Raw genomic sequence first — 25,481 nt, 5'->3', positions numbered from 1 at the left:
AGTGCTGCTATCACAGGTTTTGTAAGTAGAGACACAGAAACTCTTTCTGAAGGCCATCTTGATTTAGACAACATTATTTCCTCTCCATCTTTCTCCCTCTCCTACCTTACTAGGCTTTCAAACTTCTTCAGAGCATGAGGAAATAAACCTAGTAAATAGGAGAAGAATGTAGAGGAGTGGTTAAGAAAACAACTTCAGTTTTAAACTTTATTTTCACTTCACACACCTGTCATCTTTCTGACTCTGTATTTCAGTAAGTTAACTCATCTCACCATTTGTCTGGATTCCTAATGAGCTTCTAACTCTTTTGGAGGGAAAAATCTTCTGGAGTTCTGTAGCAAATGCCCTGTAGGTAAATGTGCTGAACAACAGCTCACTCATGTTTGGGATGGGCAGGATTTTGTTTTTGCAAGCCTATACTAGAGAATGGACAACCACCAAAGGAAGGTCTGAGCTGGCGTGGATTAGAACCAGCGCCCTGTCTAGATGAGTGCAAACTAACATTAACGACACTGAAGTGCATTAAAGCAGGAGGAGGAGGAAGGGATTTTAAAAGGGAATAGAGACATTGAAGTGACTGAGGATGTTCACTTCCACACAGTGGATCTGTGCTGAATTTAAAGCAGCAGGGGCCCAAACTGTCTTTGCTAAAAGTGGGCAAATGAAGGTACAAAACTTTATCCTGCATAGTTTTTTCTTTGAATTCAACAATGAATTCATATCTGTGATTCTTACGTCTTTTTTTCCAACCCTGTTGAAGCTTCCAGGCATCTAGGCTATTAACATGAATACTATTGAGTACCCCAGATCCAGAGCCTCCTTTTGTATATTCCCTGCATCCTTTCATCCAGTCAAACTGAGATTGCCCATAGCAGCCAGAAAACCTTTTCTACTGCTACTCTAGCAACAGTCTGGATCTTTTTCTAAGTATAATGCTTGCATAATTTTTCTTCTCATATTTATTAAGCCCCCTGAGACATTATATAGCTTCAGCACAGTTTCCTTTCCGCCTTTATGCTGTTCTCATTTCCCTGCATGAACATTTTGTTTCTCCTGCTTCTACTGCATTTGTTCCAGAAGTCCTGCCCTTATTTCATTACTACGCTCCACCAGCATCTTTGCAAATCCATCAGCATCCAGAAGCTGACTGCAAATACAAAATGATGGATGGGAGATGAGAATTGATTTTTTCACCTTCCCATCAAAGAGGTCTTCCTGTTTTCTTTAGGCTGAATAGTAACCCTGGTGTCTCTACGCCACAAGATGAACAGATCTACTAATATGGCGAGTCTCCCTCTTCCTCCTCACACACACCAGTCTCCCAGGATGTTCAGAATGAATAAGCAAAGGCCTCTAATGTTCGCAGAGCCATGTTCTGTAAAAATGGTATATTGAGCCATGGTATATAGCCCCTGGGTCTGCAGTATGGCAGCACATGCTGAGTGCAGACAGTTCTATTGCACGCTCCTTCTGTTGCTTTCTAATCAACCCACCTGCTCCTTCAATAGAAAACAGGGATTCCTCCCAGCCACCACACGGTGGTAAGGCTGCTGATCCTGCTGCTACTACCATGACCTGAAGCTGAATCTTGTGCAAATTTCCCCTCTGACAAGAACACAAGATCCAAATTATTTTCCCCATATTCTTATCTGGAAAAAACCATATGGAATCATCTCAAATGCACAGAAAAGGAGGAATTTCAGAGCATCTCCTACTGTCATTTCAATTTTATAATTAATAACACTATGCAGAATGGCCTTCCACACCATTTTCCCGCATTCATACATCTCAAATCAGAAAGAAAAAGGGAGAATGTCCCCTGATACAAAGTATCTATGTACTGCTATATCATTTGCCCTTAATTTATGTTGCATTATTGATGTACAGAATGCTGTACTTGAATAATGTAACAGTAAGGCTTTTGCAGAAAGCACAAGCACCAGCTTTAATGTGTGTCTGTAAAGATAAGAAAAATATATTTCCTAAGTCCAGCAGATTTCAAATAATAAATTTTCACGTTACAGGAACGCTGGCCAAAAGGAATTTAAAGGAGAGGTGAGAAGGAGAGGAGCGGGGGTGGACATTTCTTCCAAAATGTTAATGAGCTACTGCCTCATAAAGTGATAATAACCAACAAATCTGAGATATGCACAAACATTATGAATATTCAGGAAGTTTAAGATGCTGATTCAACATTTGCTACGAGTGTACAACTTTTGCACTGCTCACATAAGCTATTATTTGTCTTTTCATCATAAGTACACTTGACTGCAGTGTCGGTGTGTTGCTGCAGCATATGCATTGAATTGCAAGTATTGTAATTCATCCAGATGGCAGGAAGCTTTGGAATTGTTACTTCTATGGTACAGATGTTTAACAGTGCAGCCATATGGCTCCAACAAGGCAGCCTTTTCAGAGATCACAAAAACTACACGAGGCGTGCAACCTTGTAAATATGATTTGAGTCTGAGCGAATGCGAACGTTGGCATTGCTGTGATATAAAGCACACACTGTACCTGCAGACAGAACTTATGAAATGTTATTTCAAAGGAATCAGGTCTGATATTTGCATAATTTCACCAATCAGATATTAAAACAAACTCTTCATTTGTTTTTGACATTTATGAAAGGCATCAGGTACAAGTTAGCTGGAAAGATGGCCAAACAACCTCATGCAAACCTGACAGCATCCTCAAACCTCTGGTCTGGGTGAACTACCACAGTAGGTGAGAAATTAAGATTCAACCACTGAGACCAAGCATTTCTCTACACAAAGATTTGTCAAAGTCAAAAAGCCCTTAATGATGGCTGTGGCAATTGTAACGTGGAAACCTGAGTGTTGAGAAACAATCTGAGATCAATAAGACCTTGGTCAAGAAAGGAAAGAACCATGAAATGGTCAATTTATAACTCTACTGAATACTGTCAGCTTTGAATGATGGGTAAATGACAGCAAATAAGATTGTTAAATCACTAATCTCGTCTTTATTAAATCCTGTCACATCGTGTAGATTTATATACTACAGGGAAAGAGTAAGGCCTGACAACGACAAATAAAACTCTTAAAGATGAAAATGTATCAATCTATAAAAAAAAGGTAAATTCTCAACTTTCAACTTGGTAGTTGCTTTTTTTCTTTCCTGTCAAAAAAATCAGAGAAAAGCAGATGCTTTTTTTCCTTCTTCCCGATTCTTGGGTCTCTGACCCTTTGTTACCTAGCATAAACTTCTCTTTTATATAATCTGCAGAGCAAGAATAAGATTAAACTGGATAGGCTGAAAAAAGCACTGGTCTCTCAGACAAAAAGACATCCATTTAGTACAGAGGGGATCTTTCCACATGACATATTCTTAAAGGGAAGTAGTCGGTTATGATCCACTCAGAGAGCAAAATAATGAAAGAGCCATGTGATGTTCCTGCAGTGCTTTCTTGTGGCTTTTGTTTTCATTCTTTGAGGAGGAAAGTATTCAGAGATGTTATATCACAGATACTAATTGAGACAATAATCTTAAAATGTCTGTGCAAAAAACTTGAAGGGTAGTTGAAGTCTGAGGTTGTTTTAAAAAAGATTTTCTGCAGTTTATGCATTTGCTCTGCCAAAAGCTTACCTTAGCAAACATAGTATAGTAAATCAGGGTTACTCTGATTTATTGCCCAGCGTGTGCTGTTTGTTTTCAGGGACAGTTCAGTGAGAAGCTGCGTCACATACAAGCACATTCACAGATATGGAATTGTTCTGCAAAACTATCAGAATGGTGGCAAGCATTCCTAAGATATTGATGGAAAAATGCTGATGGGTGTTTTTAGTATTCTTCAGGTGATATTTTTTGAATACCATTACAATACAAAATTATTCCAAGCCTTTCGCAGGCACAAAGAAGACAATTTCATACAGCAAAATTTTTTAGACTGAGTAGTTCAGGCTAGATGTATAGCATATCCCTCAAAAATTTTAATGATTTCATCTTTTGCCCAAATTCCACATTTTTGGAAGTGGTAGCATATGAAGATACAAAAAAAGGGAAAGCCACCAAGGAAAGAATGGTAAAGCAAGAAGTAAGGAGGGCAGAATCGATTAATCTGAACGGGCTGGGTTGGAAGAAGCCTTTAGGGACCAGCTAGTCCAGCCCTCTTGCAAAGGGCAGGCACACCTCTCGCTACATCAAGGCCACATCCAACCTGGTCCTGAACACTTCCAGGGATGAAGCATTCACAGCTTCTCTAGGCAGCCTGCACCCCTGCCTCACTTCTTCTCAGAGTGAATAATTTCTTCTTTGTATCCAATCTCACTTATATTAGACCTAATCCATTAAGAAAGTCCCAACTGGAGGACACAGAAAAAAAAAAAAAAACACCGTATCACTGACATTCCTTTAAAAAATAGTAAATGAGAAAGGAAAAGATCAAAACTGTAGCTACAAGCCTGCTTTAAAACCAAAGGAGGAGACATTAATAGAGATTTAAACCCAGCCTTCAATAGTCTAAACATGTCATTGTTAATTACATAGCTATTTAACTTCTGCAAGAAATAAGGGCTGATATTAATGAAAGAAGAACCAATTAGCCTCTAATCTACACACTGTTTTTTAATCAAAACTTTCTTTTGATCATCAGACTCACTGCGGGATGTACTCTCTTCCTCATGTTGTAGTGGCTTCCACGATTGCTAATGGAATAGATTTTAAAGGGCTGACTGAGCAAGGAGAACTTTCTCTGCAGGGCTGAAGGTTCCTTTTGCTTGTGTCAGTGGGGCTTACTGGAAGTACTTTCATCTCCAAACCACGTTGCCCCATAACTGGACAGCCAACTGGGAAGATTCTGATAATGTCTCCTGACCTCTCTCCTGCACAGCTGCCATCAAAAGAGCAAGCACTGACCGTGTCTAGAGTAACGAGGGACAAGGGTACTAGATTTCCTTATCAGGAAAGCACAGAAAAATACCAGTTTAAAAAAAGAAAAGGGAAAGGGAAATTAAGGAAAGAGGCAAAAGCAGAGAGGTGCCACAAGGAACGAAAATGAAATTAACTGTTGACTGCAAAGAATGAGGAATGGGAGAATTTCCTTGTTGGGGCAGGAACATATCATGAAAAAAGATACAAAACTAATGGGACGAGCATATCATGTGCCTGAAAGAAAGGGACGAGATGGGAAAAGGGAAGATCACTTCAGCTAAACACCGTTGTGCCTTCAAACTGCTGGCTGTGGGGCCAGAGTGTCTTCAGGGCTTTTTTTTTTTGTTACTGTGGCTTCTTGTAGTATTAAAACAACAACACCAAGTATCTACTAGCAATCAGGATGGAGAACTTCTTTCATTTCCTTCCCAGCTGCACACACTGATCAGATCTTCCAGGAAGGAGAATAAATAGAGAATGTCCCTGACACGAACTCTGTCTGTATAAACATGAAGATAATGAAATTTAAGAACCTGACTCCTGCACATGTGATAACAGAGAGAATGTAGGCGTAGTCTGCACTCAAACACAAAATTCCTGGTCTGATCAGAAAACTACTCTCTGTTCTGCATTAGCAAACCTTTGGTGTACACCGTATGCCAGGCAACAGCAGTAAGAGAACTCTCTCAGTACTATTCCTGAGGAAAAAGAACATTTTAAAATAATTTTTAATATCCTGCAAGCCTTCTCAGAAAGTCTATAGAGTTCTACCCTTGTTGCAGACAGTATGGCAATTAGAAAAAAATAGATCAATAGATTGCAGAGAGAAAAGTAAAAATAAATACGATCTGTGCCAGATAGGATATTGAGACTCAAGGTTAAAGTTGGCAATAATAGCATGTGCAATAGCTGCTGAAATGATACAGACACCTGGGAAATTTAAAGGTAAGTGCATATTTAGCAGAGGGGGGATTTTAGCAAAGGCCTTGGGCTCCTTTCAGTGTTTTATAGGAGTTGAGTCACAGTGCTCTGCATTTCGAAAGATCGAATTATTCCTCTGTCTGCGAAATAACAGTAATTCCGATGCCTTATGAATTACCAAGAACTGGTAATTTCGTGCAATTCAAAGCCCCTTTTCATTAATTGATTGCCATAATGGTAATTCCAAATGACATTAGGGCCTGTTCATGTTTTTGAGGTGCTTAAATACTACAAGTGCAATATAGGTACCTGCTGTAGTTTCCATGGAAATAAATAGGAGGCATTACTTTCGTGGCAATCTGCTTAAATCTGTCTACAGAACTTGCATTCTGATACTTAACAAAAACTTGCCTTTTTCTTGCATCATCATAATCCCATTTTAACAAGATGGAGACAAGAGATCCCCTCCAAATACACCCTTAATGGACACAACATTTTTAATTAACAAAGATCCATTTCCCTTTTGTCACTCTCATACTGACCTAACAGACTCCAAGGTTTTTGTTTACTTCTGCAGTGTAATCAGAACAATGCTTTTCTGATTTTTATGAAATTTTCTACAGAGTAGAATCATTCTCAGCAACCATATGAAGCACTGTGAGTTTTAACTGCTCTTAGCTAAAGTAAGAACTTTGAAAGTTAAGAAGTGCTAACTTTATGCCTCTTAAACTATGCAGCAGTTCATTCCTGAGAGTGCTCTCAGTTCCACTAATCCTTTAACATTAGTGCATACTTAGATAAATGACTCCCCAAAGTAAGGTCTGAATCAGGAAAGCACTCAGGAACTTGATTAACTCTATCCCCAGTGATTTCAGCCAAAAACGTTACTAAGGTGCTTGAAATGCACACAGTGGAAATGTTCTCTACCTGCAGTTCTGACTGAAACCAGTGAGACCTGAAAGTTCTGAGCAGCTCTGAGAGTCAGTCCCCAATATAACTACTGCAATACATCTTTAAGTTGTCCACGCTCCCTCCAGAACACTCCTTCTAACTGACACATCTGGATCAAATCTATGTACATACGGATGCAGTAGTCTCCACTTTCATAATATCCAGGACAGCACTGAGATCTGCGCCGGTACATCGTTCTGAGTCCTCTTCGATACGCCGTTTTATAACTTATTCTAAATTGCGAGACAGAAAGCCATTTGACAATATTGAAAATCAATGCTCACTGTTGGAATTATATTTGTGTTAAATTATACTAAGGATAGCATTCAATAATTATTTTAAAATGCATGAGAGCTTTCAATATTAATAGCCACAATAAAAAAAAAAAAAAAGATCAATACTTGTTTTGAAACTTGAAATATAAGTTGTGTTATGAACACAGTACTCACAACAGTCAATCACTGCAGCCTTTCCTAGGACTGCTATCTTAAAACACCATGCCTGTGTCAAATTATGGGCAAGGAGTTTCTTTAACAATAAACAATTCATTTCTGTGTATGAGCAAGGTCAGCTATCATCACGGAATCACAGAACTGCCCAGGTTGGAGTAAACAGAATTTTCTATGGAGACCACCTATTCAGCATGCTACATAAGAAATAACCACAACGAAAACTGCTCTTGATTACACAAAACATGAATTTAACCCCAAAATGATGATTTTTATTTTTTTTTTAGCTTTCTAACCCTTCCAAGGTCTTAGTGCCCTGAAAAAAGACACTGTAATCTCAATTCAGTACTTAAAGCATGCTTTCCCTAACAGAATCTGCAATGAACAGATACTGAAAGGAGTGAAGCTTTCTGTAGCTTTTCTAGAGTTACTCACAGCATTAGCAATGAAGCCTGAGAACGACACATACCATTATTGTGCTCATGGACCACACTGTGTGATTAGACATGCAAAAATCTCTCTACCTCAAACAATGTTGTGGAATGCCAAAAAGCCTGGTTAATGCACCAAAATACATCTTTCAGCACATATCTCTACTAGAATGCCATCACAGCTTGAGAAAACAAGAAGCTACATGAAAAGATGAAAAGCCAAAATTAAAATATCTGGGGATCAGCTCTTACCTGTGTCTAGTGCACTTGAACCAGTTCAGTATGTCAGTACATCTTGTATAATAGATCTGATCAAAAGGATGAGCATAGGATTCCTGTACTGTCACAGCATAGCTAGAAGCAAAGAAAGAAAGTGAAAGACGGTTCACTGCAACATGAAAAGCTTCAGCTCCCTGAATATGCTGCTCATCTAATTCCAGTATGAGAAATAATTAAATCAATGGTCTTAGAAATTTCAGGCCTTATCCAGAACTGGAAAAGGGTTTCCTTAAACCACAGCTCTTACTTAAAGTTTTGGAAACGCTTCTAACTTGGGCTCTGTAACTGAACTAGGCATAGAGATTTCAGCCTGAGTCATAAAACTCTCCCTTCTGGAAAAGAAGCAAATGTTATTAAACTTCACATTTGTTTTAAAAGATGAAAAGGGCATTTGGTTAACTAGGCAGTACATATTCTAAAAGAGAAAAGCATTGTGCTTTTAAAATGTCTCAGTTGCATACCAGTCTAGGATTGTTAATTTTTGCTTGTATTAAACAATGGTAATAAGTGCTCATATTAACAAAACACTGCTGTGTTTTACCAGCATGATGGGACCCTTTCACTTCTTTTTTTTATGAAGACTCATTACTTCAAATGCTGGTTGCACCAGTCAAATTGGATGATTTGTAAGAGGCTCAAGGGCCTTTGAAATGCATAAATTTAATCTTTTTAATCTGTAACAGAAGTTCAGAACTAACTGAAGACTCTGTGATCATGAGTTAACTGGTATCTAGATTTAGAACTCTTTGAGATATGTGATTATGCATGATTGTACAAATGAAAAGACATTAGCAAAAACTGAGCAAAGTGATAAGGAATCCCAGAGCTCCAACAATACGAAGAATTCAGCAATCTCCTTCCCCAGACATAGCAGATTTATGCACCAGGTACTGCATTAATTACTATGAATACAGTTAAAGTTTCCGGAACAGACACATGACTTGGGAACGCAGATCTAACCAACACAGAACGTTGTATTGCTCTACAGTAAATGTGTACACTGCTGAAGAGATGCAGAATCTCAGGTTCCTATCTGAAAACAAGCTCTGCTTTATCTTAGAGAATCACACTAGAATCTTTCTAGGCACGGTCGAGACCCAAGAATCAGACCCTCCAAGTCATTCATTGTATCGACTGCCTTAATCATCCAAGCAATTTCCTTCCCATCGATGGGACTGCTGGTGTGATTCAGCCCATGAGACTGCACCCTAAAGGGAACACCGGAGTATTTGCTTGTTGGGTCTCACTGGCTTGAAATCAACGACTGGGCTCTTACTGCCCTGCTTGTCAGTCCCTTTCTAGGCAAGCCAAGATTGAACTAGATGCTGCTTCTGTCCTTTGTCACAATTTGTTGGTTTTGACAGCAGGGCTTTTTACAAATACTAACGCCAAAATGTAAAATATTTATATTGTTTGTTATTAATGTAAGACATTCTTGATCATTACTTTATGATCCTTTCTTTGTTATCCCACTATTGCTCTAATAATCTTTTCCCTTTGATTTATTAACATCTAAGTAACAAAGTCATCTTGGTCAGTACAACCAATCAATTTTGGTATTTAATTTTTGTTTCTCCTTGATTGGGTCTCCAGGTTGCTGACTTTCTTCAGACAAAATCAATATTTTATTCCTGTGCTCTGAATGCACTTCACCTCACAATACAGACTGCACAATCCTATTCCTCAACATGCTTAGCCTTTGCTTTGCAGCTCCATTACCTACAAACAGTTAATTCTCTAGTGAAGGCTTCTAAAATCGAAACATAGAGCCATTAAAGTATGCTTCCATTTTTGCTCGTTAAGGGGTTTATTTTGCCAAAATGTACAGTAATTCACATCTATGTGGAACTAAACCACAGAACAGAATAGAAAATAAAGCAAATTGAACTTAAGAGCACAGCAACTTCAGCCTCTTCAAACAGACCCTGCATGAACGTGAACCCTATCAAAGCTAGAGGGTTTCTGAGTACTTGTAAGAACTCTCCTGCACAGATCCACTTTTAGGACAAGGACACTAACAATAGAACAGAATTATCAGAGCCTTTAATTCTTGGTGCTTTCATGAAGGTACTCTTTGATACTGGCATGAAATTGGCAGATAAAGTCACAAAGTTCAGGACATACTGTATAAACCTGCATGTTGCAACAGGAAGGGCTTAAAACTTAGACAAAGTCTGTAATAGCTTTGCTCAGCAACAACCAGAAAAGATGCAAGACAGAACAAGGTCACCATTTCACTGGGTCTCTTCAAGATACATGAAAAAAAGGTTAGTGCAGTCCTGCAGCTGAAGCTATGGAGGAGGAAAGCACAGCCAAGCAGATAGGCAATACAAGGATTTACCCTAGGTATGGAACCTGTTCCTTCAGGATGGTGGAAATCCACAAAGGAACTCAGCATTGCTGTTTCTGTCACACAGACCCACATGCTTCCATGAGGCAGAGAAGTATTTAGCTCTTATTTTGACTTTTAAATGTACATATCTGAAATGCCTAGTCAAACAAAACACTGCCATGTTTTAGATTACCTTTCCCAATGACTACAAACATTCGGATCATCTGGGTTTAGGGACAGAGCAGTTTTGAGCAGAAAAGACAGAAAAAGCCCTTTTAGAATCCACCAGAAAAGCAATTGAGCCATCATTGTTGTACCTAGATAAAGAAAAGAAAGTATGGTCATTAGAGAGAATATTGAGAAAACATCTTTCTAGGTGATTTCATTCTTGCTTTTGTGCAAATCCAGATACTATGTGACTTGATGATTGAGCTACCCAAAGAATGATAGCACTATCAGCTCTTCCAAAGAATCTCTCTGATACTGATGTTCTTTATGGCTGTCTATCTGTACTGACAAAATAAATATCTGAGGTGTTAAAACAATCTGTTCTCCCATCAGCTTATAGGCAAATGGAAGACTATCCGAATGCTCCTTTGATTTATTTAAATGTGGTTTAACATGAGCCAATGCAGTAAGCTAGATCTGAGACACCTGCTTATTACGTGACTGAATGAAAAATCAATTCGTTTTTCAACTTTCAGATGGAAGATTATTTAGAATGATGGAGGTCAAAGTACTGGGTCACATTATACAAAACATTACACACGAAATAACAATAGTTGTGTCGAAGCTGGAAATAGATTGCATAAACTTCATCAAGTGTCATCTCTTCATCATGTTTCAGTTCAAGTATTAAAAGCAGACAAATAAATCTTATTCTCATCTGGGCCTTTGAATCCAAAGTGGTGGTGTATGCCTAGAGGTTCCCAATGACATCAGTCAAAAAACAAAATAAATAGGAAATAAGAAGCTGCTTCTAATTGTAACTGCACTTAGCAGATTAACTGGGTTAATCTGTTAAATCAGTAACAAATATTTTTGAATTTCCATTACAGACATCTTCTACAGACATAACCCACCATTCAAATCAAAAGTCCCATAAATTAGTGTTATTCCTGGCAACAAGATTGACCTAAAAATAGATTGAATCTTCATACGATCGTCTGAAAAACGCATGGCTCATTGCTTCGTGGTCCAGAACAGCAAAAGGGATGTTAAGGGGTTTGCTCTGCATGCACTGATATACAGCCCAGCATAAAGGAGTCGTCACAAAGCAGAATGAACAGCAGAGGAATTGCCAGGAAATCTTATATGAAATCACCTTGTGATTCAAAGCCATCTTAGCTAGTTCAAGGACACCCACTGCCTTTAGTGATTTGAAGTCAAGTTCCCAATGGGAGTAATAGCTCATCTTTTAAATTATTCCTAGAGCTGTGTTAAACCCAAATATAGTCTTAAGCCATGTAAGTCATATTAATGCTAATTAACATGATTTAATGTTAAAGTTCCTCACAAATTAAATTTAAGCCTGTGCATGACCATTCTCTACCTGCAAGCTGTTTCAAAGCCTCACAACATCAGTGCAAAAGCTTGCTCTGGAAATTATGAGGGCTGACAAGAAAAGGACATGATATATATTTCTGTCCATCAGAGAGACATTTGCTACACTTGTCCTAGACACCAATTCCCCATGGAGAAGTGTCTTGAACAGCTTACCTGCAGGTGCCCGTGGGACAAAAGACTAATAAGTTCTATGTTTAAAACCTGACAGTTTAGAACTTGTTTGAAAGTATGATTGAACTTTCTTTTAAATTTACATGTACTAATACACGTGAACTATCAAGTATCAGGCTCAAGAAAATGACAGTGCTTTAACAAAATTATCTTAAAAAGACACCTCTGAACATATCACATTAGCTACCATTTGAATACTACCAAATTACAGAGGACAAGCTCTACTGGGCACTGTATTTATAGGTTGCAATTTACCTCCTTTGTTCATTCTTTACACTTTTGATACATGGCAACGCTGAACAAATAAGACTAATAGAAAGAATGCTTCCAATCAGCAGCAGTGGTCAAAGGAAGAGCCAGGCTAACCTGCGTAAGGAAATGCAGTCTTTAAGAGAGGTTTTTTCTCAATCAAAAGCAAGTTTTGTGCTCATTTGGTAACTGCTTAAGAACATCAAGGGTTCATTCCTAGCCTAAAGGCAGATGGCCAGCCTGCCTTCTACCAAAGAAGACTGAGCTTTTTCTCATTTAACTAAAGCAGCCTTGTATTTTTATAATTTTATAATGAATTTTATAATTGTCAGAGATCTTAATTTGCTTTCAAGTAAATAATGTATCAGTTCAGTTTTTCAATCAAACATCCTAAGAGTTATGACTAGCACTCAGAGTATGTGTTTAGAATGCATTTGACTTTCAAAATTGTTTTCCAAACTTTTAATGATAATGCTATTTTATTATCTGTTTGTAGATTAACTGCTTTATGCAATTTATTTCCTAACCCTGTAAGTCAGATCATACATCAGAAACACCCAGCTCTCCAAATACAGCAGAACCTCATTTATCTCAAGTGTCTCTTTTTCTAACTCAAATGAAATATTTCACTTTGATCACTTTTAATAGAAAAGACCTTATACCAAAATGGAATGGTTGCTATTACAGGTTTCCAAATAACACTCTAAAAATAGGAACTCACATTTTAAAAACTAACATCAAAAAAGAATCCAGTTATGACATGTAATCTGATTTTGTTTCAGCTTTTATTGCTCGGTGCAATATACACTACATTCCTGCACTGCATTTAAAGTTTGGAGTATATTCCCCAAGGAGGCAGCATCAGCATTCCAGAGGGACAATGCCTGTAACTTCATTAAAGTTATAGCCAAATTAGATGAACATTTCCAGGCTCTGCTGCTGCCACTCTCTTGAGGACAGGCAGCCTCCTGAGGTGAACAGGAAAATAAATGACACGTAGGTCCTCTGTGCAATCTTTAAGCAGACTCCAACTTTTTGTCTCTCCAGGTCTGCTTATTGTTTTCAGCAATGAAATAAGTCAATGAGGTACAATTTGGCAAGAAAAGATGTCTTTATATCCAAAACATAACCTGGGCATTTCTTATGAGTGTCTCAATCTCTGTTAATGGTAACTGATTAGATCAGGTATCTGTTACTCATTAAACCATTTTCACATGCCTTGCTTCTTTTTGAATGGATTTCAGTACTTCAGACACAATATTGATACAAGTCACTGCTTCCCTCACCAAAGACAGGAAACTCATTCTCCCTTTAACCCACTAATCCTAGCTATAGAATAAAACAGGAGGTTGCAAGCCTGTGATTTATTTGTCTCCAGATTTGTTTTACAGAGACCTGTGCTGGAGTTTGCAAAGAGACTGGAAGATGTGGCTGTCCATTTAATTTGTACTAAGAACATGAGAATATGGACAAAAACAGGTTGTTACAGTCTTTCACTGCTTATGTAACACAGCAGAGGATGATGGCACCTCTCAGGATTGAAAGCTAAATGCAAAGAAAATAAGACCAGAAGGAATCTTTGCTGGGTGAAACAAACATCCTTTAAAATCTAGATGATGAGGTCCTGGCTTTGGTAATGCTCTTGTGAAAGGGAACTAATTTATTTTAAATGGCTGAGTGGAAAAATAAACAAACAAATTAAAAAAAATACAGATTAAATTTCTCCTTTGCTTTCCTGGCTGAGATGAGAAAATTTAACTAAAAATGACAATTAGAGTATTTCCTGTTCAGGGGAAATAGCGATGAAACATGTCATTTTGGCATTTCTGTCATAGAACTTGAAATTCAAACAGAATTTCCATTCCATGATTAAGTTCTAAACTTAGTGTTTTTGTCTCAGTTTGGGTCAAAAAAAGTTCTGAACAAGGTAAAAAAAATAATTTGGCACCCAGCTGTAATTAGAGAAAATATTTACAGAAGCGTCTTTCAGTAGTAAACAATATTCCTGGATCTGTTTATATTTGTGAAGATCATACTCTATGTGTCTAGATGTTTATACAGGCAGCAACACAATAATACAGTGCATTTTACAAAGAGCCGTGTGAAGAAGTCTTACCTCAAAGTGCTAAAAATTCCTAATGGCTCCTATTTTTGCAGACTAATAGTGCATGAAGACACATCATATTAACAGGACAGCAGAGGAAAGCTCTTCAGAAGTTGCTTGGCGTTCTGGAGAATCAATAAGAAAAAAAAAGAAAACAGAGTCAAAGAAAGCGTGTTTGGAGGATTGAAAACAAATTATGACAAAATGAGACAAAGCACTGTAAATATTTCCATATCATAAAATAACTGTGCTGCATCACACATTGCTTTCAGCCAATAGCAAGTGTTCAGGAAGGAGTAAAGAAAATGGAAAACAGAAAGAAATACTTCCCTCCTACACTCTTCTCGTCTCGCAATTTGCAGCTTTGTTGGCTTCCTCAGCCACAAGTGGTATCTTTATGTTTAATAACCTCTGATGGATTCTCATCCAATCATTTGTCTAATGATTTCAATCTGCTAAAATGAAAGTTTCAGTACACTTATTTTACATGTCAGTGTCAACAACATCCTGTGACATCTCTGATATCAGCTGTGTTCTATATGAAATGTGTCCTTGCTTTTCTGCCTGCCGCCTCAATTTCATTTGACAGCTTCTTCTCTGTTAGAAATGTTCGACTTCCAGACTTGGATTCCAATCATTTCCAATCATAATAACAACATTTTATTTACAAATAGATTTTTTCTTTTCCATATACCAACAGAGAAGTTGAAAAATTTTGATGACAAACCTTCCAAAGCCTTCTGGAAATCTGTCTGGATGTTCCTGACACACATCTATTTATTTCAAAGAGCTTTAACAATTTAAGAAGCTACATAACGGCATGTTGACTGTTTGTATTTATCAAGAGCTTCCCTAATTCAGTTCTCAATTACAATTTCTACCAAATAGAAAAGCCTAGGTGTATCAAAATTGAAATGTATGCTAGTATTTTTATATGAGCTATTAAAGAAAATGCAAGAGAACAGTTAAGGCAACAACAACAAGTTGGATTTCACTGAAGAAGCATTAAAGTGACTGAGAGTTTGCTGATTACACTATTTTTGTCTCTAACTAGTAGCAAGCTTCCAACAAGCTGCCCTCTGCGGCATTCCTCCTTCTCATCCCATCTGAAATTTTCATGATAGTTTAGGCGAGGGATCATTTAAACACACACTTCATTTGGCTCTACATCAAATTTTGTTAGAAACAAGCTGTTATGAAAGCTAAATGGGGCCATGAGTTTCAATAGTGATCAGGAATTTTTGGATGTCTCCACTTGTGATTAATAAGTTAAGGTATCATATAGGGGATGAATAATATGAAGTGCTCTGCATGTATGCTAGGGAACAGGCTGTAACAACATGCAGTCAAGAACTAAGCCACTCAAACCCACTAGAAGTCATTGCCATGACCAAAAGAAATATTGTTGAAGACAGGTCGATGTCTTGTTCTGTTTCTAATTACAAATTAACGTTGTTTTGAGAAGATAAACGCTTCCAGGAAGGGTCAGGTTCTCAATATGAAAGCACCAACAATGTGATTCTTCTCATCATTCAAGCACAGAGGGATTCAAGGGGTTGAGCTGGCAGAAACAACAGCCTATACACTGGTTTGCTGGGTTCCCTTTGGTGACATCTTACACAATGAATGCAGGAAGACAGCAGGTAAGAATCTGCCTGGGTTAACAACAGATGACACTTCAGTTGGCAGGTCTTCCTAGTACCTTCTAGGGTAGGTACAGAAGTTGCTACCATACACAAACAGCTTCGATACCATTTACAGACACAAGTCTCCTGTCACCTGGAAGTGACACTGACATGGGAAGAAACACAACTGACAAGGACAGCATGGCTACATGGTATAAGCTGGAAACAGAGAAGAGGTAAAAAGCCAGGATCTTTCTTACCTTACACATGAGATCATACAATGAATGCAGGCTTGTCACATGTAGTGACAATAAATGTAAGTAGGAACCCTAACATTTCAGCATACAACTATTCTACCCTCCCTGTGAAGGTTATCCTGCTGCTGAACAAAAATGGGATGGAAACAAACTGAACAACTAAATGGCATTTTTCTTTAATTAGTATGAATAAAAGCAAATTTAGAGGTTTCAGCTCTTCATAGTAAAGTTACCAAGGGAAAGTTAGAAAAGCTGTAACCAGAGGCCTGTCTGCTCAGCCTCAGCAACACCCACACCACCACACTGCGCAGTGAAGGAGGGGCTGTTCAGTACAAACAAGGGAACCACTTCAATTTCCAAAGATGGGCTTTTAAGGATTGGATAAACACACCAGGCTCCTTAATTGATAGAGTGCCCTGATGACTTTCCCTTCTATGCTTTGAATCACAGCATCTCAGTTTTCCAAAACTGGGTAGGGGGTTGATTTTAACAGCAACTGAGCACACAGGTTTCTTAAGTTGCTGTAGATTTCTGAACTTTAAGGTATATCAGCATGAGTTTTAAGTGCTACAGTAAACATTACTACAGTTACATCCACATCTTACAAAATCTGAAAGGCTGCTTTGGTGCTAAGCTCTCATAAGCTGACCTCCACCAGAGTCACTGGGAGCTTGGCTAGAGAACAAAACAGGAATAAATAAGGAAGTAAGCTCTTCTTGATCTACCAAACTTTATTTTTGGAAGCTCAGGATTGCTCTTTCAGTGCTCCCAGAGGAAAAGTGGGTCAAAGTACCAAAGCTGTGCCACTAGGCTAGCAGCACAGGTTTAGTTTAGTTATAGCTGATGAAATATGTTTACAAAGGAAAGGCTGGAGCATGCATTTAGGATATGAAGTCGAGTAGGACGGGGTGGCTAAATTTCACCCGGGTTCTGCAATCAGCATGCAGTGCTTTCAGCATCCAGTAGGCTCCGAACCTTCAGAGGCACTTAAACTCTGAACAAAATACTCAGAAACCTGTGGTGAAATGTAGGGCATATGAGTTCTCAACACAGACAGAAGAGAACTGACCAACCTGCCGGGTGCTCGAAAAAAAGCATTCTGCAAACTGAAAATTGATTGTGCACGGGAGCGGTGAGGTACGTACACAGCTGACATTACCTGTCTGCTGGTGACATCAACAGCAACTCACAAATACAGACATTCTGCTCTATCAGTACCTACACAAATATGCACGCACACTTGTGCAAAGCCCAGGCACCAAAAGCTATTACTCATTAAAATACTAAATTTCTTTCTCTTATGTAATTGATAATCAATAATCCATCAGAAATACAATGAAAACATTGTGTTAACAACACCTAAAAACACTGCTGAAATAGTGCACATCCAGATAATTGCTGGCTCCCTTTCAGGAAGGTCAGCTAGGAAAAATATTGCCTGTGATTTTCTGCCCATAATTCTGTACTTGTAATCAACCACCAGTGTAAAATTGGAAGGCAGCCCTTTGAACATTTGTCCCTTTTAGTTGTTATGCCAGACTCAAGACCACTGAAATGTCAGCGTCCCTTCTAGAGCTTAAGCCCTGTCCAAGCACTGCCAGTCAGACAGGACTGGGAGATGGCAGATACTCTACCCGCATTTTCTGCCAAAAGGAAACTGGCAGGCTTCAGAAGCAAATTTCAGGTATCCTGCAGTATCTCATCAGGAAAATTCCTCCAGCAAGCTAGGAAATTCTGGGGCAGTCATCTCTGGGCCTCCTCAGTTAAATCATGGTAAACAATGGTAGGCAGAAAAAGCCACTTCACATCTTTGTCTTCTTAACCCCCCTGCCCCGATCTCACCGTGAGGCTGTTTCCTAAGGACAGGGGAAGCCTCTCCATGCTGCAGTGTCCCCCATGCAGATTCTCATCTTTTTGCACAGTGGAATTTTTAAAGCTGCTGACACTGTATGGGGAGTAACATTCCCCAGTGACTTAACAGTGTATTTATATTCACTATGACATGCATATTTCGGGTATTCCTTAACATACATTACTTCTGAAGAGAAAGAGGAAAGTAAGCTGACACATCTACCAGCTGCTCTCCAGAGAACTCAGGTTGGCTTGCTTACATTTAGCCACCCACCTCATCCCTGTTCAGCATGCCAAATACTGCAACATATGCTTCCTTACACAATTAGAGCAACAAAGGCCTCGTGCCCCAAGAACACTCAGGATAAATGAAGCAATCTGTTATCTGCACGCCCAGGTGAGGAATAATACTTTAATAGTATTTCACTAAAAAAGCATTTCTTCCAACAGAATTTTCTTATCCCATTTAAAGAAGGCACGTGAAGTTGACAAGAGTAACAAAAAATGAAACATAAGGATGTCCAACATATACACGGTGAAATAAATTAAGTATGATTCTGGGAAAGTGCTGCGAAAGTCAAAATAAAAAGTGGTTTGAAAACGTAGAATATCCTCTGTGGTTATATTTTAAAGAATTATTTCTATTTGTCAAGAGCAATCGGTCGCTTCTTTTTGTCTTCATTTATCTCTGAGGAAAATAAAATGAAACAAACAGTAAAAAAGTCCCAAGTACAGCGAACAGCTGAGCCAGGGATGAATTAAGTAACACTGATTGATGGCTGGTGATGTACAGCACTGCTATTACATCCCAACGCTGCATCTCGTATTTCATTTAAAGGCCCATCTCTTCTTTTCCAGAAACAGTGCAGTATTTATGAGAGAAGGTTGATTTGCAAGCCTTGGAGCTGCACCGAGAATCCAGATTCAGTTTTTCCAATCTGGCTTTAAAGTTGGCGAATACCTTGAACTTTGAAGGTAGCAATCCAAATAAAATGAAACTGAACACCGGAATAAAATGAACATTGAAACTAAACATGTATTTTCAAGAAATGCTGCAGGCAGGGCAGAGCTTTTTATCTTCAGTTTCTTCATAAGACAGTAAGGAAGTAATGCTTGTCTCCTCTTCATTTATACCTTTACTAACCCCACTGGTCCAACAGCATATATCTTCGTCTGCTCTCCTCTGGGTTTTCCCAGTACTTTATTCTCTGTGGCATTTTTTGTTACAGCGGCACTCAGATGCTCTCTTCCTTCATTCAATTTTCCTCTGAGCCTCTTGAAATCTTAATCTAAAGTTTTTTAGCTTCATAGCTATTAAAAATATTGAGTGGCCCACAGAGAATATAACTTTTTCTATCAAAGTCCACTAAATATAAGATGAACATTAAATCAATTTTTAGATTTCTAATGGCTTAAAAATGAGAGAGCCTACTTAAAACTTGCCGGTTTTTCTAGAAATAGGAGAGGTTTCCTCAGAAGCTGCAATAGTCTTTTGTACTTCGCTGTGCTTCTTACCGGGCACATCTGGAACCACTATCAATACTGCAGGAATGGTATTTGGTTCAATCACGTTGAAGCTTCAAGTTAGGAGCCCACATAATTTCTCTGATTTACAGAGCATGCACACACCTGCTTATCTGAGAACCAGCTGATTACTTACGTGCTTAGAAATAGCTATAAGTGCTTAGTTTTAGGCACCCAACAGGCTGAACAGATCTGCCCTTCTCTAGGGCACAGCGCTGATGTAGTGGAAGAGGTCACGGTTTGTGAACAAGGGCCTTGCAGTTACTGCTGGTCTTTGCTACAAGAAGGCATGCCTCAATTATTTGCTTCATAACCACCCTCCAGCTGGTCACATGTTAGCAAGGCACCAAGCACTGGTCTCCCAATATGCCTGGAAAGTAAGCCCAAGATGCATATCGAAATGTAAAGTCAGGTTTATGGCCTAGCAAAGTCCTGACTCCATGCCAGACATACACCAAGCCTCTTCCCATGCCATCTATGGTCTCACATCAGGCACTTCAAGAAGCAAAACGTCTCTGCAGTCTGGACTTAGACATGCAACTGTTGACCACCCACCAATGGCAGCAGACCTTCAAGACAGACAATGTCAGCTTCATTCAGCTACACAGCAGCTCTTAGCAGCACCTTCACCAAGTCTCACAGGTTGAGACAGGCAATAGCAGCGTCTGCAAATGTTCTCTTCCACAATATCCAAGTCTTTGTCTTCTTGGCCTGTTTAGACCAAACTCCCACAGCAGATGCAGACATTCCCCAAAATATCCCTACCTTTCCAGGAACCATCACAGAATTTTTAAGAGATGCTCAAATACTCTGACCACTAGAGTAATAACTGGAGAGATAAATGAGAACGTGACCTCAGTCTTACTTAATTTTACATCACTATGCAAAGCTCTTGATTCTGCTGCCTCCATGACCTACTTTATCTATTGTTTATTCCTTTCTTTTTTCCAGGAAACTGTTCATTAAGGATAAGAGCACCTGGCTTACAGTAACAAGGGCACTGTGCAAAATATCTGTCATAAAACTGAAAGAGGAACATTCATTAATCCACCGGGCAGAGCAAAGCCACATAGAACCGAGGGGCTGCAGGACTATCTTAGGCAAAGCGAATATAAGTACAGAAGTCTCTACTGGTGTACATGGCTGAAATCCACTGAGTTCACTGTGCCAGGATGTACCTGGAGAGAATTTGGACCTACCAGCACAGTCATCAAACGCAGACGGTACTGCAGTTATTCAGGTTAGAGATTTTCCTTCTGGCAGAAAAAAAATAGCTAGAAACATCACTGTGAACCAAAACAGATCTGAATAACTGCTGCACGGAACCAACTCTGCTGCCTCTTTCCCCTTTGCATAAATTTGGCACTGAAAACTTATTTAACTACTTTGAGGAAAAAAAGGTAGAAGAAAAATTATAAAAGAGTGAAAATTTATGGGCTTATTTTAGGGCTTAACTTCTATCATTTTACAGCCACACTAATTAAGTTTTTTTTCATGAGTTAAGACAAGTACAGCTTTCTCTCTGTACTCTTGCCTCATCAACATCATACATGTACCATCTGCTACGTCCTCTTACTGAGTCCCTTCTATGGCTTGCTCTCAGATGCACAGCACTCATTTGGTTAAGGAGAACACTTTTCTACAAGTGCTATATTAACCCCTGTGCAACTGCACAAAAATGGGATCTTAAGAATTGCTAATACAATGTAATGCAAGCTGAAGGGAGCCTACACCCTGTGTTGAGATTACGTGAATCAGTATCACTTACGTGAATCCTGCTACACAAAACAAACAGAAGTTCTCCTCTCTTAAAAACAGGCACACAACCTAGGAGTGGGCAGGAAACTGAAGTGAGTTCCCCATTTCCTCTCTTTTTTTTTTTTTCTTCATAAAAATGTTTAAGCTTTAGTGGAAACAACACTGGCGATTGAACCTTCTTGCCACTCGTTAGAATGTCATCCAGCTGCCCATTACCCTTCCATTCTAACCACCTTTTCCTCTCCCTCCAGTCTTTCATACACAGTACTGTTTCCATTCCATGGTATTGCTGATTTGGCATTATCCCTCCTTTCAAATATGGAGAAATTAAACCACAGCTTAACTTTTCCTCAACTAAAGCTTCACATGATTTAATATTGCTATATCTGCAACACACAAAGCGTGTACATAATTCCCTGGGACATAATAATCATTGTCCAATTAAACAACAGCCAGCCACAAGATGAATAAAGCACCAAAATATCTCAATAAATCATTAATTGCTGTTTTACACCCTGGACCGTTCAAATAAATCATGAGTTGCTCCTTTTGTTGATTCCTCAGGGCTGTGTTGATAATACACCTTGCAATATCCTTTCAATTTTCTTCCACACCCATTAATGGATAGGAAGATAGACTTCTATTGCACATCAAGATGGAATGCACAGAGCTTGAATTTCCCCAAAACACTTGTGCTTTCAGGCTTGTTCTTGCTGCCTGGTTCTGAACCCTTCTAGGAGAGTGGGCTGCAAGACAAAAAAGCATGTCAAAAAACAGAAGGACTTTTGGCCTTCTGTTCTCTACCCTGAAATTTATTTACCTTGTTCTACCTTACAGCATTCTTACTTCAGTACATGTTTCAAAAAGAATCTCTTTGAAGTGAAGTAAAAGGAGAAATCTAGTCTTGCAACCCAAGCATGAGAGCAAGAATCAAGAGATTAGCTCTCAGATATTAGAGGGACAAAAGAGAGCAGCAGAACAGAACAAGGCAGCAGTGTGTACCGAGTGCACTTGTTAACTGCAGGCCATGCATACCTTTCAACCTGTCCTTGCCTCTTTTCTCCAACCCCCCCCTCCTTCCCCCCATAACCCTCTCATTACTAACTGGCATTCAGAAAAGATTACACACATGCAAAATGTAATGATGAACTGAATTTTAGTTATTTTCAGTGACTTGAGCAGACCAGTCCAACCTACTGAGGAATAAAAACCCCTCCTCCTATACCAGGCTAGTTAACAAATGCCAGTGAGACATGGGCATGTGGTAGGTTTCGCTTAGTTGTTTGTTTGTCTCAACTTGGATCCCACCCACCAGGCCAATTATTCATTTTTCAGACTGTTTCTTTTGATTTGCAAGCCGACAAGTCGAACATCGGGTGGGAGTAGGAATGAGTAGGAGGAAACCAGAGCAGGAGGAATTCTTCTAATGATATTAAAGTTGAAAATTGGACGTTGGTTTGAAAATTGGATGTTGATTTTAAAAAATGATAGTAAACAATTCTCTTTTTTTTTTTTCCCCCAGACATTTAAAAAATCCAAAAACTGGCAGGGTTTTATATCTGTCTGTAAGCTCCTAGTCAGGATTTGGTCACAATATCCTCTTAATTGCGTTCCAGTGAAAATAAGAACAAAAAGGCCAGCTGGAAATACAGAGATCACTTTAGTTCTAAAGGATGTTCACACTTTACAATTTACACAAAATATTTACTGGTAACATATCACCTGATTAGCATGAATTAAGAGTGCGTGGAAATTTCATGCAACTGAATGGGCTAATTACATACACAGACACATACTTTAAAAACCAGGCTTTTCACATTCTTAAGTATAAGCAATTAGGAGTAACATTTCAAAATTATGTTACTGCTCTAAATTCCTTTTCACTCTGCTTACATCTGAGGTTGTTCCTGTTTCTCTAACCAGCAGTTGTTATAACCAAATATTCACCTGCTGATTGAAAAATTAAAAAATTGCCCCGTAAGAAATTCAAATTTTGAAGGCCTGACTATGATTAACTTTCAAGAAGGTCAGAAAAACTCATAAACAAACAAACAAAAAAAGTTATTGAGATCCATGGGAAATTCTGCATTAGGTCTCCTAATTAAAATCAACTATGCCATATTATTTCCATTTTTCAAATGTATCCACCTACAGATCTAAAATCTATTGAGAATGATTAAAATCAGAAGTAAAAAAGTCCCCAACCTCTTTTCTTTTTCATGTGTGCATTTTCTCAAAGTCCATTAAAATATCACCTTTGGAAACAGATGCACAAGCAGGCCCAAAAATGATCTTTGCAAGCAAGATGCTCAGAACTGCCAAGAACTCTTCTTGTGCAAAGTCCCCCCAGCAGGCTCTGCTACGTCCGCTCCGTATCACACGTAATTAGGATTTTTCAGACCATAAAATCAATAATATAATTAGTAAATGGCATGTTATTTCACAGAATCTTGCTACAACTTATCTGTCTTTGATCAAGCAGAGCTGACTGCTAATGACATTTAATGTTAATTAAGGAGAAGACGTGATAAAAAGTTCTTTGGAGAATTATCTAATTACGTACCATAAAAAATGAGGTATGCAATATCTGTAATACATGTTTACATCACTGATTATTGTTTAGGAAGCTCTAAGAAGACATCAGGATTACGAGTCAGCTTTGGCCACACTTTGCCCTGCATCCTGCAGAAATAATTCCTTAGCTGGGATGTGCACAACAGCTGGCCCAGTTTATTAATGAGTTATGTCCCATTTCTAATGAGTACCAAAGCACAGGTAAATTCTTCCTCAGCTGTAGGACAGCACCAACAGAATATTTTATGAAATTCACTTTTCTTCTGACACTGAATGATGGACAGCCAACCATCACAACTGAAGCTACTGACAAAGTAAATAATGGAACCTGCAGAGATTAAGCAGGGATTTCAAAGGAATTACTACAACCCTTAGAGAAAAACAGTTACAGAAGGCAAAAATATTTTCTAATCTCATAGGAGTGAGACTTTTTGCTACCAATCACTTCGACTGCCTGAACCCCAAGTATTGAGGAACATTTATATTTAAAAATATTACAATTTGATGTAAGACGACCAAGTAATTTTTCATGATTGTCAGGCACATGGAGAAGCATGAAAGGTAATTTTTCACTATTGAGAGATACTGTGGAATTCACGAACATTGTTTGATATGTCTTTTCCTAAAGTAGAAAGGAAGGATAGAATAAACACATTAGTATTAACAGCATAGGCCAGCTACTATAGTTAATGTCACGTCAGTTAGCTCTCATTTCCCAGTACGTTCTGGATTTGATAGTAATGCTCTTGCTTAATATTAGCTATGTATAGTAAATGAACTCCCTAAGTCCTGTGAGACTATTCTAATGCCTGAAGTTACAGAGAGAAAGAGAATAAATGTTTCCAGAATCTGAGTATACATCTCAACTGCAACAACTTTGTCATTTTTGACAGATGTGTAAAAAATAAACACTCCTCACATTGTTTTACTTTTCTCTCTAAGAAGCATACCAAATAGCATAATAATATCCTGAATTTTTAAATGTTCTTAGACAGCTCCATCAGTTGCACCTCGAACATGCCCTGCTGTCACAGCATACTCTTATCAGCTCAAGCAGGGAGCACTGCACGTGCAGGCACTGAGGGCCTCACCCACCTCGAACCCTGCGCTGAACTGAGAGACACAGAAAGAAAAACCTTGCTGAATCTCTCACAGTTGAGTTTAAAACATGAAGGGTAAAAGTGCTGAGGGCAGGATGCTGGCAAAATAGGTGCCACTTGTACTTACCCCAGATGTGATGGAGCTGGCATGCTGTTCAATACAAAGTGATTAATGATTGCTTGCAATCAGCCCTAGAAATCAATTGGCATTGAGTGACATAATGATTCTATGACATCACGTAGCTTCCCATCTGATGCTTGTTCTTGGACACATTTCTCCTCATGTTGCCATTTTTGGCACTGTGAGTGGGCTCATAAAGATGATGGGGTTTCTGATGTTCATGAATAAACAACTTTTCACATGAGAGAGGTTTCTATTTTTTTCTGCCAGATTTATTTTTTCAGTTCACTTGTGACCCCTCCATCACCACTCTGTGGCACATCAA

General features: G+C 38.7%; 1 protein-coding gene across 2 annotated transcripts in view; it reads right to left on the bottom strand.

Annotated features, from left to right (window-relative positions):
* The window catches only part of MEGF11 (multiple EGF like domains 11), a gene marked incomplete at both ends in the record, with an annotated part of 187,512 nt that extends 176,947 nt beyond the window's left edge, over positions 1–10,565 (bottom strand). For both annotated transcript variants that reach the window (XM_079540713.1, XM_079540714.1), the window contains 3 exons: positions 6,898–6,998; positions 7,898–7,999; positions 10,450–10,565. In XM_079540713.1, coding sequence (XP_079396839.1) covers positions 6,898–6,998; positions 7,898–7,999; positions 10,450–10,565 — 319 coding nt within the window. The remainder of the gene's footprint in view (positions 1–6,897; positions 6,999–7,897; positions 8,000–10,449) is intronic.
* Positions 10,566–25,481: the final 14,916 nt, after the last annotated feature.

This window comes from Tetrao urogallus, assembly GCF_951394365.1.
Source record: "Tetrao urogallus genome assembly, chromosome: 11".
NCBI classification, from domain to species: Eukaryota; Metazoa; Chordata; class Aves; order Galliformes; family Phasianidae; genus Tetrao; species Tetrao urogallus.
This window is presented reverse-complemented; position numbering and strand designations above follow the sequence as displayed.